The following is a 14,131-nucleotide window of genomic DNA, read 5'->3' on the forward strand; positions in this document are numbered from 1 at the left end:
CGAGAAAGGAGGGAGGGAGGGCGAGAAAAAGGCGTCCCTTCTCCTCGGAGAAATAAATAAAAATCTTTTTTTTTCTCCCCTGAGAGAAGGGTGGAGAGCGGGGAGGGAGTCCGTGGCGAGAGGGATATCTAAGAGAGAGAGAGAGAGACCGTTGTGAGAAATAAACCTCTCGCCTCAGTCACACAAATGAGCGCGCGCGCACACACACACACCCAGAGCCTGAAGGTGACCCGCCCGCCTCCAACACAGCACAGCTACACGGAGCTCCCACATACACACAAACACACAACCCCTTCCCTGCCGGCTCCCAAGGACGCGAGCATCCTTGGTACCTCTTGACAGGAAGAAACCCCCGCGCGCGCCGCCCAAACGCACAGCCCGAAAACACGCACTGGCTGAACCAGAGAGCCCAGACCGCCTTGCCTTTTCTTTTCTTTTTCCCCCCCTTCCCCCTCCCCGGGTTCAGCCTTCCTGCTTCGCCTCCGCCCACTCAGCACCTCCGACGAAAAAGCCTGAAGGAGGGGATAACTGAGGGGAGAGGGGGAGAGAGAAAGGGAGAAGGCGCGAGGGAGAAGAGGATATTGGAAGGGGGGAAGAGAGGGAGAGAAAGCAAGGGAAGAGGTCTAAAAAGAGGAGGATCAGCCCTTTAAAAGTCTATATGCTACCTTCAACCTCCCCCTTTTTTCTCTTCGCTCCCCTCCCCCCCCCATATGACTCCCTGAAGCCTCAGCTAAGGCTCCTCCATGGGTGAGGGAGGGGTTGGCTATTATACATGGCGTCTCCACCAGCGCCCCTTCTATAGACACTAATAGCGAATCGAGTTTCTATCAGTTCCAGCTGATTTATTAAAATTGTCAAGATACAGACTTTCAGCATTTCTTTCTTTTTTAGAAAAAAACAAACAGGCAATGATGTCGACAGTGCACAAGTCTGCTTTTTTGCCACTGTTTGCTACAAAATACGCAGATGGTCTGTACTTTATATTGCACAAAATGAGAAACTTTTTTTTTTAACTATGTGCCTTTCTTTTTTCCCATTCCATCTTTTTTTTTTTTGCTTAAAAAAAAAAAGTCGAGAATCCAGTTTCATACCTTCCATCTGGGCCCCCATCCACATATCACAGCGTATGAGATACATAAATTCCTACTATAGTACAGTACATATACAATCTTTTAAACTAAGATAACAGCTCTGAGGTCTATATCACCATTTTCAATAAATCTTTACCTACAAATATTGAACAAATCTGAACTATAGCTGTACAAAAAAGTGTTTCTTTTTTTTCTTTTTAAACCACAAGGCCTTTAGATGCAAGGATTTTTTTTTAATCCTTTTAAAACCAGGACATAAACGTACCCATATAACTTGCATGCTAAAAACAGAGGAAAAAAAATAAAACATAAAAATAAAAGGGAAGAAGTGCCTGAAAAGTCTTACTGAAAAAACACAGCAAGAATGTTCCCTTTCACTGTACAAAAATACGCCTGAAAATATATTAATTTTTAAAAAAGACTGAGGTCTGTTATGTATCAAAAATGTTTCAATACCTTTGTGTACTGAGGTCTAGGCTGTCTGGTATTCAATCAAGGAGGTATAAGGGAACAAGTTACAAAAAAAAAGTTGGCAAGTAGAAATCACATTTGTAAAACCATAAACAATTTGATCTGAAAAGTAAACTCTGATCTTAAGTCAGTTCACAGTTTTTGTTTTTTGTAAGCGTTTGTACAGTCTGCATTTTTTTTTCCAAGCTCCCTGCAGCTTTGTTAAGAATCGGATGCATAGAAGACATCAGTTTTCTCCCTCCAAACAAACAAAAACAGTTGCAATGGTCCCTTTTACAAATAAAAAGAGAGAGAGAGAAATATATCAGAAAAATCAGAACGGTCCTTTAAAAATCTTTGTAGGAGAAACAAAAAAATCCACAAACCCCCTTGAGTAATAGTTGTGCTGCCAAAAGACTTTCTTCTTCTTCTTTTTTTTGCAGACCATCTTCCAGACTTCAATCGCAAGACCCACAAGCTTCAAACAGCGCCTTCTGTATCTTTGTAACCCCCAGTCCCATTTGCTTTTTTCTTCTTCTCTCCTTGCTGCTGCTGTTGCGACCACCAATTAAAATCAGAAGGGAAAAATAAGAAAAACGGGAAGGAAAAAAAAAATCACAACTCCAGACTCGGTTTGGAACTAACTTCAAGACTTAGAAAAAAAGAAAAGGAAAAAAACAACAACCCAAAGACATTTTTTTTGTCGTCGTTACTTCAAAACTCCACCACTTTTCAGCGTGTAAGCATCTCTCTTTCCCCGATCTGCCCCTCTCTCTGCTTCCCAGTCCTTTTGATCGCTCTCTCAGCTTGTTCACCTGCCCATCGCTTCTCCTTCTCCTCCTCCTCGTCCCTCTCCTCTCTCAGTAGGTGAAAACCAAGTCGGAGAAGTTCGCCTCCAGCCAGTCCCCCGCGATCATCTCGCTCAGCTCCGGGGTGCAGTAATCGGGGAACTCGAAGTGGGAGCCCAGGCTGCCCTCGCTGAACGAATCCAGATCTTTGTCCACCAGCGAGAGCGACAGGTTCCCGGCGGCCGAGCCGACGCCCAGCTCGGAGGCGGCGTGCGGGTGCTGCGAGAAATTCAAGCTCAGGTCGAACATCAGGTCGTCGGCCTCTTCGCCGCTGCTGGAGGAGGACGACGACGAAGAGGAAGTGGAGATCGAGCGGGAGGAAGCCGGCGGCAGGCCGGCCTGCGGGGCGCTCTTGGGCATGCTCTTGAAGCCGTAGTACAGGCGGCCCGCGCTGGCGCCGTGCGCCGCAGCGCCGCCCCTCACCTCGTCGTACAGGCTGGCGCCTTCGCTCGACTCGGCCGACGAGCTCAAGGTGGGGCTGGCCGGCACTTTGGCCACGCTGTAGCGCCGCAGCTGCTGCTGCTGCTGTTGCTGCCGGCGGCTCTCCTCCTCGTCGTCGTCGTCCTCGTCGTCCTCCTGCTTGATCCGCAGCTGCAGGTCGTCGTCGTCCTCCTCGTCGTCGTCCTCGTCGTCCAGGAAGACGCACTTGGCCGCCTTGCCGCCCCCTTTCAGCGCGCCGAACTGGGCGTACTCGTCCCCGCCGTAGTCGCCCGGGTGCGCCGCCAGCTTCGACCCGGGCTTCGGCGGAGACGACGACGACGTCTTCCCTTTGCTACATTTCTTGCTGGAGCTTTTGGCGCTTTTGCTGCTGCTGCTGCTGCTGCTGCCGTGGTTGCCGCCTCCTCCTCCGCCGCCGCCGCTGGTGGGTGTGTTTTTCTCCGGGCTGTGGTTGTTGGCGCTGCTGGGCTTGGCGGACGGGTCTATTTTGGGCTTTTTCCTCGGCCGGTACTTGTAATCGGGGTAGTCGGCCATGTGTTTGAGGCGCAGCCGCTCGGCCTCGCGGATGAAGGGGATCTTCTCGCTGTCCTTCAGCATTTTCCACCGCTTGCCCAGGCGCTTGGAGATCTCGGCGTTGTGCATGTCGGGCGACTGCTCCATGATTTTTCTCCGCTCGATCTTGGACCACACCATGAAGGCGTTCATGGGCCGCTTGATGTGGCCCGAGGCCGTTTTGCACCAGTCCGGGTCGCTCTCGTCCAGCGCCACCGGGCTGCAAGCCATGAACTCGCCTTCCTCCGTATCCATCGCTTCTCGGGGCAGGTTGCTCTCGGCTTCTGGACTTTCCGCTTGCTGCACCATGGTGGGGGTGTGTCGCTTCGCTTGAGTTGCTTGCCTTGTCGCGTTTTACTTGGAAATAATAATAATGTTCTTTTTCCTTTTGCTTGGCTCCCACCGGCTGCTTGCACACCTCGAGCGAGCGGTTGCAAGGTGACGCCCGGTGTGCAAGTTGCAAGCGGCTTTTTTCCCCCTCCTCCTTTCCTTTCCTTCTCCTGCTCCTCTCCCTGGGCTGCTGCCGCTGGCCGTTCCTCCAGCAGCGGCAGAAGCAGGACTCGCTCCGGCTCTTTCCCCTCCCCCTGCAGCAGCCACAGCAGCCGCCCGGACCCAGAGATGTCGCTGGATCACACTCCCCCTTCTGCAAAAGTTGCGGGTCCTCTCCGAACTAGTTATCAGGGTTTCATATGGGTGACATCACTCCCCGGGCCAGCCAATGGCGCCGCTCCGCTCCGCCCCTCGGCTCCTCCCCTCGGCCTTTATTAAGTTCCCCCACATGTCTGCAGACACACCCCCTTCGCCGCGGCTCTTGCAAACGGGTGGAAGTGCGAAGGGGGCCGGGCTTGCAGCTTCGTGGGGAGGGGGAGACAGCCAGCGACTGGCTCGTAGATGGATCATTAAAGCTGAGTTGGATTAATGATTTCACCCTCTCCTCTCCTCCGGTTTCCTAGAGCCCGGACGCCTTTGCAGAGCATTTACGGTGATTGTTTTATTTACCAGAATCCGCCAAGGTGAATCTGGTGAGAGATGGTTCCCACATCGCCGGGTGTCGTGCCGGGTGAGCTCATGGCTTGTAGGAATCGAAGCTTGTCCTCGGGGCATCGTCTCCTGCTTCGGGGTTTTGCTTTTCGCGCACCAGCTGTAGGTGGCGCTTGAGTACCGCGAGCTCCTGAAAGGGAGGCTCGCCTTTCATTTCATCTCATTTTGGCGAGACAAACAATTATTATATACATCCTCCGGATTGCATATTGTTTGATTTCCTTCCTCTTTCCCACCCCCCACCCCTGGACCTCCCATCCTACTAGATCCCAAAGTCGAGCTATATTGGTGCCTTTCGCGTCTGCCTTGCAAAAAGAAATAGCAGGCGGAACAGACTAGCGGCCGCACGCTTTTGATAGGTTAATGTCAGTGGCGCCCGTTTGAAAGCAACACTGTAGGCGTTTCTCATGCCCCAGGGACTGTTTGCTGGTAGACTTTAGGAGTGAAGTATTAAAACTCGCTTTCGTGTTTGTCTTCATTACACAATCCAATTGTCGTCAACTAATACCAAGTACTTTACCTCTGTTCATATCTTATCACTGCCCCCTTTCAACGAAATGCATCCCATTAATTCTTGTTTTGTTCCCCGTTTCCTTAACCCATCATTCTCCTTGGTGAGCGAGGGGGAGGGGGGAGGAATCCAAAGCAAGTTGGGATGCTTTATAATATAATAAGGGAAACGTAAGATTACCCACGCCATATCCAAACTCTGGAGAAACAGGAGAGGGTGAGCCATGTCAATGGCAGCACAATGTCCTGAGCCCCACCTCTGGTGTATATCTGAACTGCCCCACATTTGTGATTAAAATGTAAAATAGACATTCAATCTAAACTTTCTTCCTTTTCGTTCTGCATGAACAGTGGTCACACATTTCTGCAAATAGCCCAAGAGAGGCTCAGAGGTGCTTTGAGTGTTATGAATGCCAAAGTGCTTGTATTTACAAGCCATATAGGATCAGGGGATAATGACACTTCGGAAAATTAAGATTTATGGCCTCGTCTTAAAGCGCGTGCGCTCTCTCTCTCTCTCTCTCTTGCACCAGCACATGCATTCTTAACTATGACTGGCTATACTAACACAACCAACTTCAGGTCCACCATCAAATAGTATGTAGCTCCAATGTTGCAGCAATGTTAATGAGAGTGCTACAGGCATTCATAGAATCATACAGTTGGAAGGGACCCCAAGGGTCATCTAGTCCAACCCCCTGCAATTCAGGAATCTCAGCAAAAGCATCCATGACAGACGACCATCCAAGCTCTGCTTAAAAACCTCCAAGGAACGAGAGTTTGGGGGCACAATTCTGAAGAAGAGAGGGGTGCGTTTATGTTCACAGATCTTTGGTGACTCAATAAACACAAGTGAATAAGTAGCATGCATTGCATAATAAAACTGCATAATGGTTAATTAAATGAATGGAGAGAGGACCATCTTGCTTTTTGTTTGAATTCTTTTCATGTCATACCTTTCATAACTTTCAGGATACAAAACCCACCAAGGCTGCTTACAAGAAACAAGATTTTTTTAAAAAAACAACAAACCAGCAACGAACACCCCACAATAAAGAATATCGACATATAAAAAGTCATTGGAGCACTTGGTAATAGAATGATGGAGGAGGAATGTACATGAGTACACACAAGTATAAGTCTTTATCAGTAAGCTTAACATGCTGGATTCTTGGTCAAGGTTAGAATGGACCACACACACACACGGCTCCTGAAGTGAGCAGACCTTGGCCTCTCCCTCTCAGTAAACAGTAAACACTGGTTTGCATACTACATGTTTCCCCAGACTACTGTACTGGCCAATAACTAAAGTTCTCTGACACACACACACACAAAATGCCACGTTTATGAACACAATTTATGCAAGGGTTACATTCCCAGGAGTTGCATGTGAATGCAAAATCACGTAAAGTCAGAATGATCCCCAGAACCGCCACCACTGTCTAAGATCTTGTGAGATTCGGGGCCATTTGAGATACTTCACAACCCTCACAGCAGCTTGTAAGCAAGACGGAGGGGTTAAAAATGCTTTCTAGAAGCAAAGGGCATTCCTACCACTTTGGAGGTGTTCACAAGATCTTGGATGGCCTTTGATCTCACAAAGACCGCATGAGATCTTATGAAGGCCCAGTGGGAAAACCTTTTGCAGAAAAAGCTCTTAAGTCAGTCCTCTGGGACCACTGCACAAGGGTATCCTGTCTGTCTATCTATCTACCGTATCTATCTATCTATCTATCATCTATCATCTATCTATCTATCTATCATCTATCTATCTATCTATCTATCTATCTATCTATCTAATCTATCATCATCATCATCTATCTATCTATCTATCTATCATCATCTATCTATATATCTATCTATTGGTGTTTTGTAGAAAGCTGTGATCGCCTAAGTAAAATCAGTGCAAGTTGTGATCTTACTGTAGCATACAAGCACTACCCTGTTCCAATGATAACTGCCCAAAATGAAGTTCCCACATAAATTTCTTTTTTTCAGAAGGGAAATGCAGTGCTGGGGAGACTTTGACTACCCACACCAGTCTGTTTAACTAAAGCACCTGCAGGCACCATTGCAACAATCGGGGAACCTGAACCAGGCACTCTTTTTCTCTCTGTAAAAGCAGAGATGGGGAACCTCAGCTGCAGGGACAAAATATGGCCCTCCATGCCTCTCTCTCTGGTCCTCAAGATTTTCTGCAGGCCACACCCATTGCCAAGCCACAACCTTCCCTGCTGCCTCCTTCAGTGCTTTTTCCTGGCAGGAACATGTCATTGGACTGCAATAAAGCTACTTGATTTCTGGGCTGGAGGCTGGAGGTGTGTGTGTGTGTTGGGAGTGGGGAGGAATTTTCTCACTGCAGGGGAAGATACATGATATCATTAACTAAAATTGCGGAAGGAAATCCCCCCTCTCTCTCCATTCCCAGGAAAAGCTCCTAAGGCATCAAAGTGGCTGGTTTGTCCGTTTCCCATCTTTCAATCCTTGAAACTCAAATCAGAGTGGATGAAGGGGTGAAGGAAAGACGATCTGCTACATCTTCAGTTTTCATCAAAAACAGGGTATATTTTGTAACAAAGAAGTAACATTGACAAGACTTCTCTGTCACTGTTGCAGCTAGTTTTGCTATAGTTTCAATGTAAGAAAAGGAAAGAAGGTGAAATTGTCAGACCCTATGTTAATTTCGTCTTATTATTATTTTGGTGTTTAGCTGTAGTGGGATTCCTACATTTTTACTTCTAGCCAAAGGGCTGCATTATAAAACAAGTACAGTCGTACCTTGGACCCGAACACCCTGGAACTCGGATGTTTTGGCTCCCGAATGCCACAAACCTGGAAGTGGTTGTTCCGGTTTGCGAACGTTCTTTAGGAATCCAAACGTCTGACAGGGTTTCCACAGCTTCTGATTGGCTGCAGAAACTTTCTGCAGCCAATCAGAAGCTGTAATTTGGTTTTCAAATGTTTTGGAAGTCAAACGGACTTCCAGAACAGATTCTGTTCAACTTCCAAGGTACTACTGTAATGGTGGGAAGGTGCTCAGAAAATGGACAGAGGTAGTACAGTGGTACCTCGGGTTAAGTACTTAATTCGTTCCGGAGGTCTGTTCTTAACCTGAAACTGTTCTTAACCAGAAGCACCACTTTAGCTAATGAGGCCTCCTGCTGCCGCCACGCCGCCGGAGCACGATTTCTGTTCTCATCCTGAAGTAAAGTTCTTAACCTGAAGCACTATTTCTGGGTTAGCGGAGTCTGTAACCTGAAGCGTATGTAACCCGAGGTACCACTGTATTACACACCATCAACAAACATATCACAAAACATACCTCCAAATTCAGTAAAGTAATTCAATTCAGATATCGTAGAACATCTGCAGTGAAAACACCAAAAATACAATTAAATCAGCAATTAAAGAGACAGAGTGATGCATTTTGTTTGTTTGTTTTAGAATTGGGAAGCAGGAATGTAATGGTTTGGGAGGAATGTCATCTGGATTCTCAGCAAAAGACAGGAATGAGAGAAAATTGTCAATATGTGGAAGCTCCCATAGTCTGCCTCCATAAACAACTTATTTTACACCAAGTGCTGTCTGCTAAAGCAAAAACATGCCAATATAATTGAGTTTGGGATCACAAATTGCCTGCTATGCTATATTATATAATTTTATTGTCAAGCTGGCAAGAGGTTAACATAACTGCCACAAGGCATGATGCAGACACCCAGGGTGTTTGTCAAAATTAAAAATTTAATTATGCAGTTCTATCTTTAACCTATTCTACCGAGACTTTATGAAATATACAGGAGGCTGTGAACTCACTGTTCTGAGAAATGCAAGCAATGAAACATTTTCCTCTGTTTGTGCAAACGAAGAGGGGGAAAATGAAATCAGATAGCACAGTATATTTAACTGTTTGGCTACTAGGTTAGATTTGAGAGAGAGAAGTATCCACAACATAATATCAGGACTATTCCAGATAATTATGCCAACTGATAGAGAGCTCCCTGATATTGCCAGCACTGCTATCCCTTGACAACATCACACCCTGCCTCACTAACAGCCACTACTTACTATAAGATATGTCACTGCGACACCAGGTGATTGACAGGTGGGTTCCTCCAACCCCCTGTCAAACTTGGCCCATGAGGAGTCTGACCAGATCCAGTTCCCCCACCCTTGTGCAGGGGGGTTGCCTCAAATACTGTGGAGCTTTGTTTGCTAAGCCCCACAAGACACTGCTAAATCTCACGAGAGTTTGCGTTTTCTAGCAAGACTTGACTGGGCAAGGCTTGAGAGGAGGCCCAATTAAAGGCCTCTACTGTATCGGTGAATGGCTATTGCCCAGTCTGGTGTTTCAGCTGCCACCCAGCCTACTCAGATGCTGACAGCCAAGGAGTGCTTGGCTTCAGCTGCCACCCACCTCCTCTTGTGGGGGAGATTCAAAGTGGGAGCTCCACATCCCAAAAGGATGTGGAATGCCTTGCTGTGGAATGCCTGACTAAGCAAGTGCTCAAGCAGCCCAAGAGTGGCTGGCAATGGTGCCTTCATGCTAGTTAAATGAAGGGGGCTCATCCAGACTAGTCAGGGCTCAGGCAGGCAAGCAAAGAGGTGCTTCTTCGACTGCCTTTTCCAATCTTCCGCTTGACACAAGATACTAGGTGTGCCTTACAGGAATGAATCCAAACATTAATGAGTTGCTATAAGGTAAAGGTAAAGGGACCCCTGACCATTAGGTCCAGTCATGACCGACTCTGGGGTTGTGGTGCTCATCTCGCTTTATTGGCCGAGGGAGCCGGCGTACAGCTTCTGGGTCATGTGGCCAGCATGACTAAGCTGCTTCTGGTGAACTAGAGCAGCGCACGGAAATGCTGTTTACCTTTCCGCTGGAGCGGTACCTATTTATCTACTTGCACTTTGACGTGCTTTCCAACTGCTAGGTTGGCAGGAGCAGGGACCGAGCAACGTGAGCTCCCCCCGTCATGGGGATTCGAACTGCCGACTTTCTGATCGGCAAGTCCTAGGCTCTGTGGTTTAACCCACAGTGCCACCCACGTCCTAATGAGTCGTTATACATGTATATTAATTCCAACTTGTAATCCACAAACCTCTAAACTGAAGCTTGTAATGGGACCTTTTGGGGTGGAAAATAATGATACGCTTGATAACTTGGTTAGATACTGAATGCAGTTAAAACAAAACCAAACAAAAAACCCCAATGAAACCAAATCTCTGAATTCATTTGCAATGAAATTTGGAATGCGCTCCAAATGGATGTTCACAGGGAAATTTGAAAATTGGCTGAACCGAATCTTTACAGGCACTTTGCAAGAGAATAGGCTTTATTTGTTTCGCTTTTATTAATTATTCTTATGTGATGACAACATGGTGTTATCAGCTAAAGGGTCACAGCTGGCGACTAACATTAACACAGACATTTACGTGATGGGATGGGGAGACCTCAGCTTTAACAACCTTCACGCGCAGATTTATAGTCATGTTTGAGTGCGCTGGACTATTGAGTTTTGATGGGCCTATGAACTAAGCATGTGTCTGCACTAGCTCATTTTAGAGTAATCTGTCAGACGGAGTGGGGTGCAGGGAGAGAGCTGGCACATTTCATTCTGTTTCCTGTCCTCACTTCTCCCTGGCCAGCATCTCTTGGTTCCTGTGCATGGGAATTAAATATTACTGCTTTCCCTGTACTAAGTTTGGACAAATGTTATTGAGACGCTTGGCCATGCATTCTACATCTCAGTGTCAGCATACCTTTGAGGATCAGGTGCTGCAGGTGACGGTCAGACCACAGAGAATGACCCCCACCTTTTTTCTTTTTAGAGAGAAGGATTTATTGTACACCATTTTCGAAACATTTACAGAAAGGCCATTACAGTGGTACCTCGGGTTACATACGCTTCAGGTTACATACGCTTCAGGTTACAGACTCCGCTAGCCCAGAAATAGTACCTCGGGTTAAGAACTTTGCTTCAGGATGAGAACAGAAATTGTGCAGTGCAGCGCGGCGGCAGCAGGAGGCCACACTAGCTAAAGTTGTGCTTCAGGTTAAGAACAGTTTCAGGTTAAGAGCACACCTCCAGAATGAATTAAGTTCTTAACCTGAGGTACCCCTGTACAAGTAATTTCATAGCAACAAAACGAAATATTTCTGGGAAATTAATACTCCAAGCTAAAACAAGTAAACAAGGAAGTATTCCAGAGGCAGGGTCATTTTATGAGAAGAAGGTAGCTGTGACTTGGAGAACTGCTACTCGTTGCCAGATTTTCACTTTAACCACATTTTTCAGAAGGAAGGGAAAAGCCTGCTCCATTCAGTCCATCAGTAACACAGCACATTCAAAAGGGGGGGGGGGAGGGAGGAAAAGTATTACAGTACTTGATGTATTTCTCCATGAACTTTTTGTGAAATTCAGACCGCAGTGTGTCACTGACAAATCTTTTGTCTTTTTTCATCTCATCGACTCCCTTTCCACTGTTCTTGAAGACCACATCATTGTCCCATCTACTCTTCACTTTGAAGTTTGCCTGAGGCTGAACTGAACCAGGGAGGTTCAGCAAAGGGTTCTCACTCAGGATCTTCTCCATCCATATCCTCTCCTTTTCAGCTTTTTCTGAATTGGACCAACGAAGGACAGCTTACTCAGAGGCCAGCATGGAATGGTGTTTTTTTTACCTTACTAAATTTCGGTAGCCTTGAAAGTATTGTAAAACACCCCATTGATTGATTGCATTTATATAGCCACCTTTCCCCCAAGGAGCTCTATGGGGTGTGTATAGGATTGTCCTCCTCATCATTTAAGTCCCACAACAATCATTTGAGACAGATTAGGTTGAGAGGCAATGACTGGCCGAAGGTCATCCAGCGAACTTTATGACCCAGTAGGGATTTGAACCCTGGTCTCCTGGGTCCTAGTTAAACACTCTAATGACTCCATCACACTGGCTTTCCTGGTCACTGAAGGGTATTTCTGTGCACATTACAATACAGAGGCATCACTAAAAAAAGAAGAGAGCAGTTATCCCCTCTTCAGGATTGTGCATGAACCATAATGCTTGGTAATCTGAACTGATATTTTGTAAGCAGCAGTCTGAAATGTCACAATCAATGGATTCTGGAATGCTGTCATTTTTTTCTTAGTGGCCCATTTGTTTGTGGGCATGGTCAAGTTTAAATAAAATATCTCTGTTCTTAAGATGGGATGTTTCTGAATCCTTCACGCCTCGTCCCTTAAGCCTCAGATCATGACATGACAACTATAAAGATGTGAATTGACTGCAATCTTTGCATGTCTCCCAGTGTGGTGTAGTGGTTAAGAGAGGTAGTCTCGTAATCTGGTGAACCGGGTTCATGTCTCCGCTCCTCCACATGCAGCTGCTGGGTGACCTTGGGCTAGTCACACTTCTTTGAAGTCTCTCAACTTCACTCACCTCACAGAGTGTTTGTTGTGGGGGAGGAAGGGAAAGGAGAATGTTAGCTGCTTTGAGACTCCTTTGGGTAGTGATGAAGCGGGATATCAAATCCAAACTCCTCTTCTTCTTCCCCACTCTCAAGTATTTTGTTTTCTTTCAGCATGCCTCATATATGCAGCCTAAGTTCCTAAAATTCAAGCTGACTGGTTTCCATCCTGCACATCACATAAAGCAGTAATAAATGTTCCACCAGCCAACTAATTCCCTCATTACACCTGTGTTATCGTACCAGGCGCACTAATGGAAACCCACCAATGGCTACAGCTTGCCCTGGATTGCGTTTCTGCACAGGATTTGGCCCACATGATATTTATTACAGGGAGTGATGCATGAGATGGAAGGAATCCAGTGTGACTATGAAAGCACAGACAGAGTTTATGCAGCTGGAAGTTTAGAAATTTACTTGCAAACTGAGCTCATTGTATATGGAAATAAATGAGATAATAAATCTGGACCTTTGCCATGCCATTTTTGCAAAGGCAGAGGCACACTTTGAAAGGGCTGGGCCCTTGATTTACAGCAGCTGATCATTTGAATTGCAAAGCCAAAGGAAACCATGTAAAAAGTTATAGCGTGCTTAGCCGGTAACAACATATTTTTTATGTGTCTTGTATTTTTTTTTTAAGATCAGCCTGCACTAAATCAGAAAAAGTTGTTTTTTGTTGCAACAGAAGCCATTGACTGCTGCAGCTAACTGATATGTTGATATATTCCCTATACGTTATTAGGGAGAGATAGGTTGGCTGCCTTCCTGCAAAAGTAACAGCTTTTAAAGAAGTGTTGTCTTATGCTGAAGGCCACTACCTCTGCTCAGTAAGCTTGTGGTCTCCCTCTTGCTAAGATGCTGCTGTGGAGATCCAAACAGGTGCAACACCGTGGGACTGCCAGATGTTAGGATCCAGCCCTGCTGAGACCTTGAACCTGAGGTCTCATTAGATGGGGAGCTGGAACCTCCACAGATCTACACACTGCCAATGGCCTCCATGTCCCAGGACTGGAGCTCCTCACACCAGCTGATTGGGTTCCTGGCTGGCTCTCAGACTCTCCTGCATATCCCCTGGAACATAGGTGCAGAGAAGATGGTGGACCAAACAGGAAGGAGCCACCACCTTCCTGTGCCCAGCTAGCTGCCTGTGAAGAGAAGGGGAAAGATCCTGGAAGCACCTGCATGGATCCATGCCTGCTGCATTACTTCCCAGCCTGAATTGTTTCATTGCTGAAGCAACATCTACCATTAGTTCCATGCTCCAGCTTTCCTGAATTGGGAAAGCCAACATCCTGCTGCCCTAGTGGCAACCTCTGCTGCCATCGTCCCTTTACTGTTGGCAGCTTAGTCGGGGGATTAAAAGGAACAGGCTGGTATGTGTGTGAGAGAGTCAGGGTGTAGAAAGACAGGATCCAAAGCCCCCCTGTTCCTTTGACAAGTCCCCAAGAAAGGAAGAAAGGGGTTTTTGTGTCAGTGTAGTTACTTTCTAGGGACGTGGGTGGCGCTGTAGGTTAAACTACAGAGCCTAGGACTTGCTGATCAGAAGGTCGGTGGTTCGAATCCCCGCGACGGGGTGAGCTCCCGTTGCTTGGTCCCAGCTCCTGCCAACCTAGCAGTTCGAAAGCACGTCAAAGTGCAAGTAGATAAATAGGTACCACTCCAGCGGGAAAGTAAACGGCGTGTGCTGCTCTGGTTCACCAGAAGCGGTTTAGTCATGATGGCCACATGACCTGGAA

General features: G+C 46.8%; 1 protein-coding gene across 1 annotated transcript; it reads right to left on the reverse strand.

Moving 5' to 3' along the window:
* Window positions 1–425: 425 nt before the first annotated feature.
* Window positions 426–3,808, reverse strand: SOX11 (SRY-box transcription factor 11). The gene has a single exon (XM_081906420.1). The coding sequence runs from the start codon at window positions 3,686–3,688 to the stop codon at window positions 2,402–2,404; it is 1,287 nt and encodes a 428-aa protein (XP_081762546.1). The 5' UTR covers window positions 3,689–3,808; the 3' UTR covers window positions 426–2,401.
* Window positions 3,809–14,131: the final 10,323 nt, after the last annotated feature.

The sequence above is a fragment of the Podarcis melisellensis genome, assembly GCF_964234715.1.
Source record: "Podarcis melisellensis genome assembly, chromosome: 3".
Classification (NCBI taxonomy): domain Eukaryota; kingdom Metazoa; phylum Chordata; class Lepidosauria; order Squamata; family Lacertidae; genus Podarcis; species Podarcis melisellensis.

Coding starts and splice junctions, on each gene's coding strand:
- SOX11 (XM_081906420.1), bottom strand. CDS start 3,688: ATGGTGCAGCAAGCGGAAAGTCCAGAAGCCGAGAGCAACCTGCCCCGA.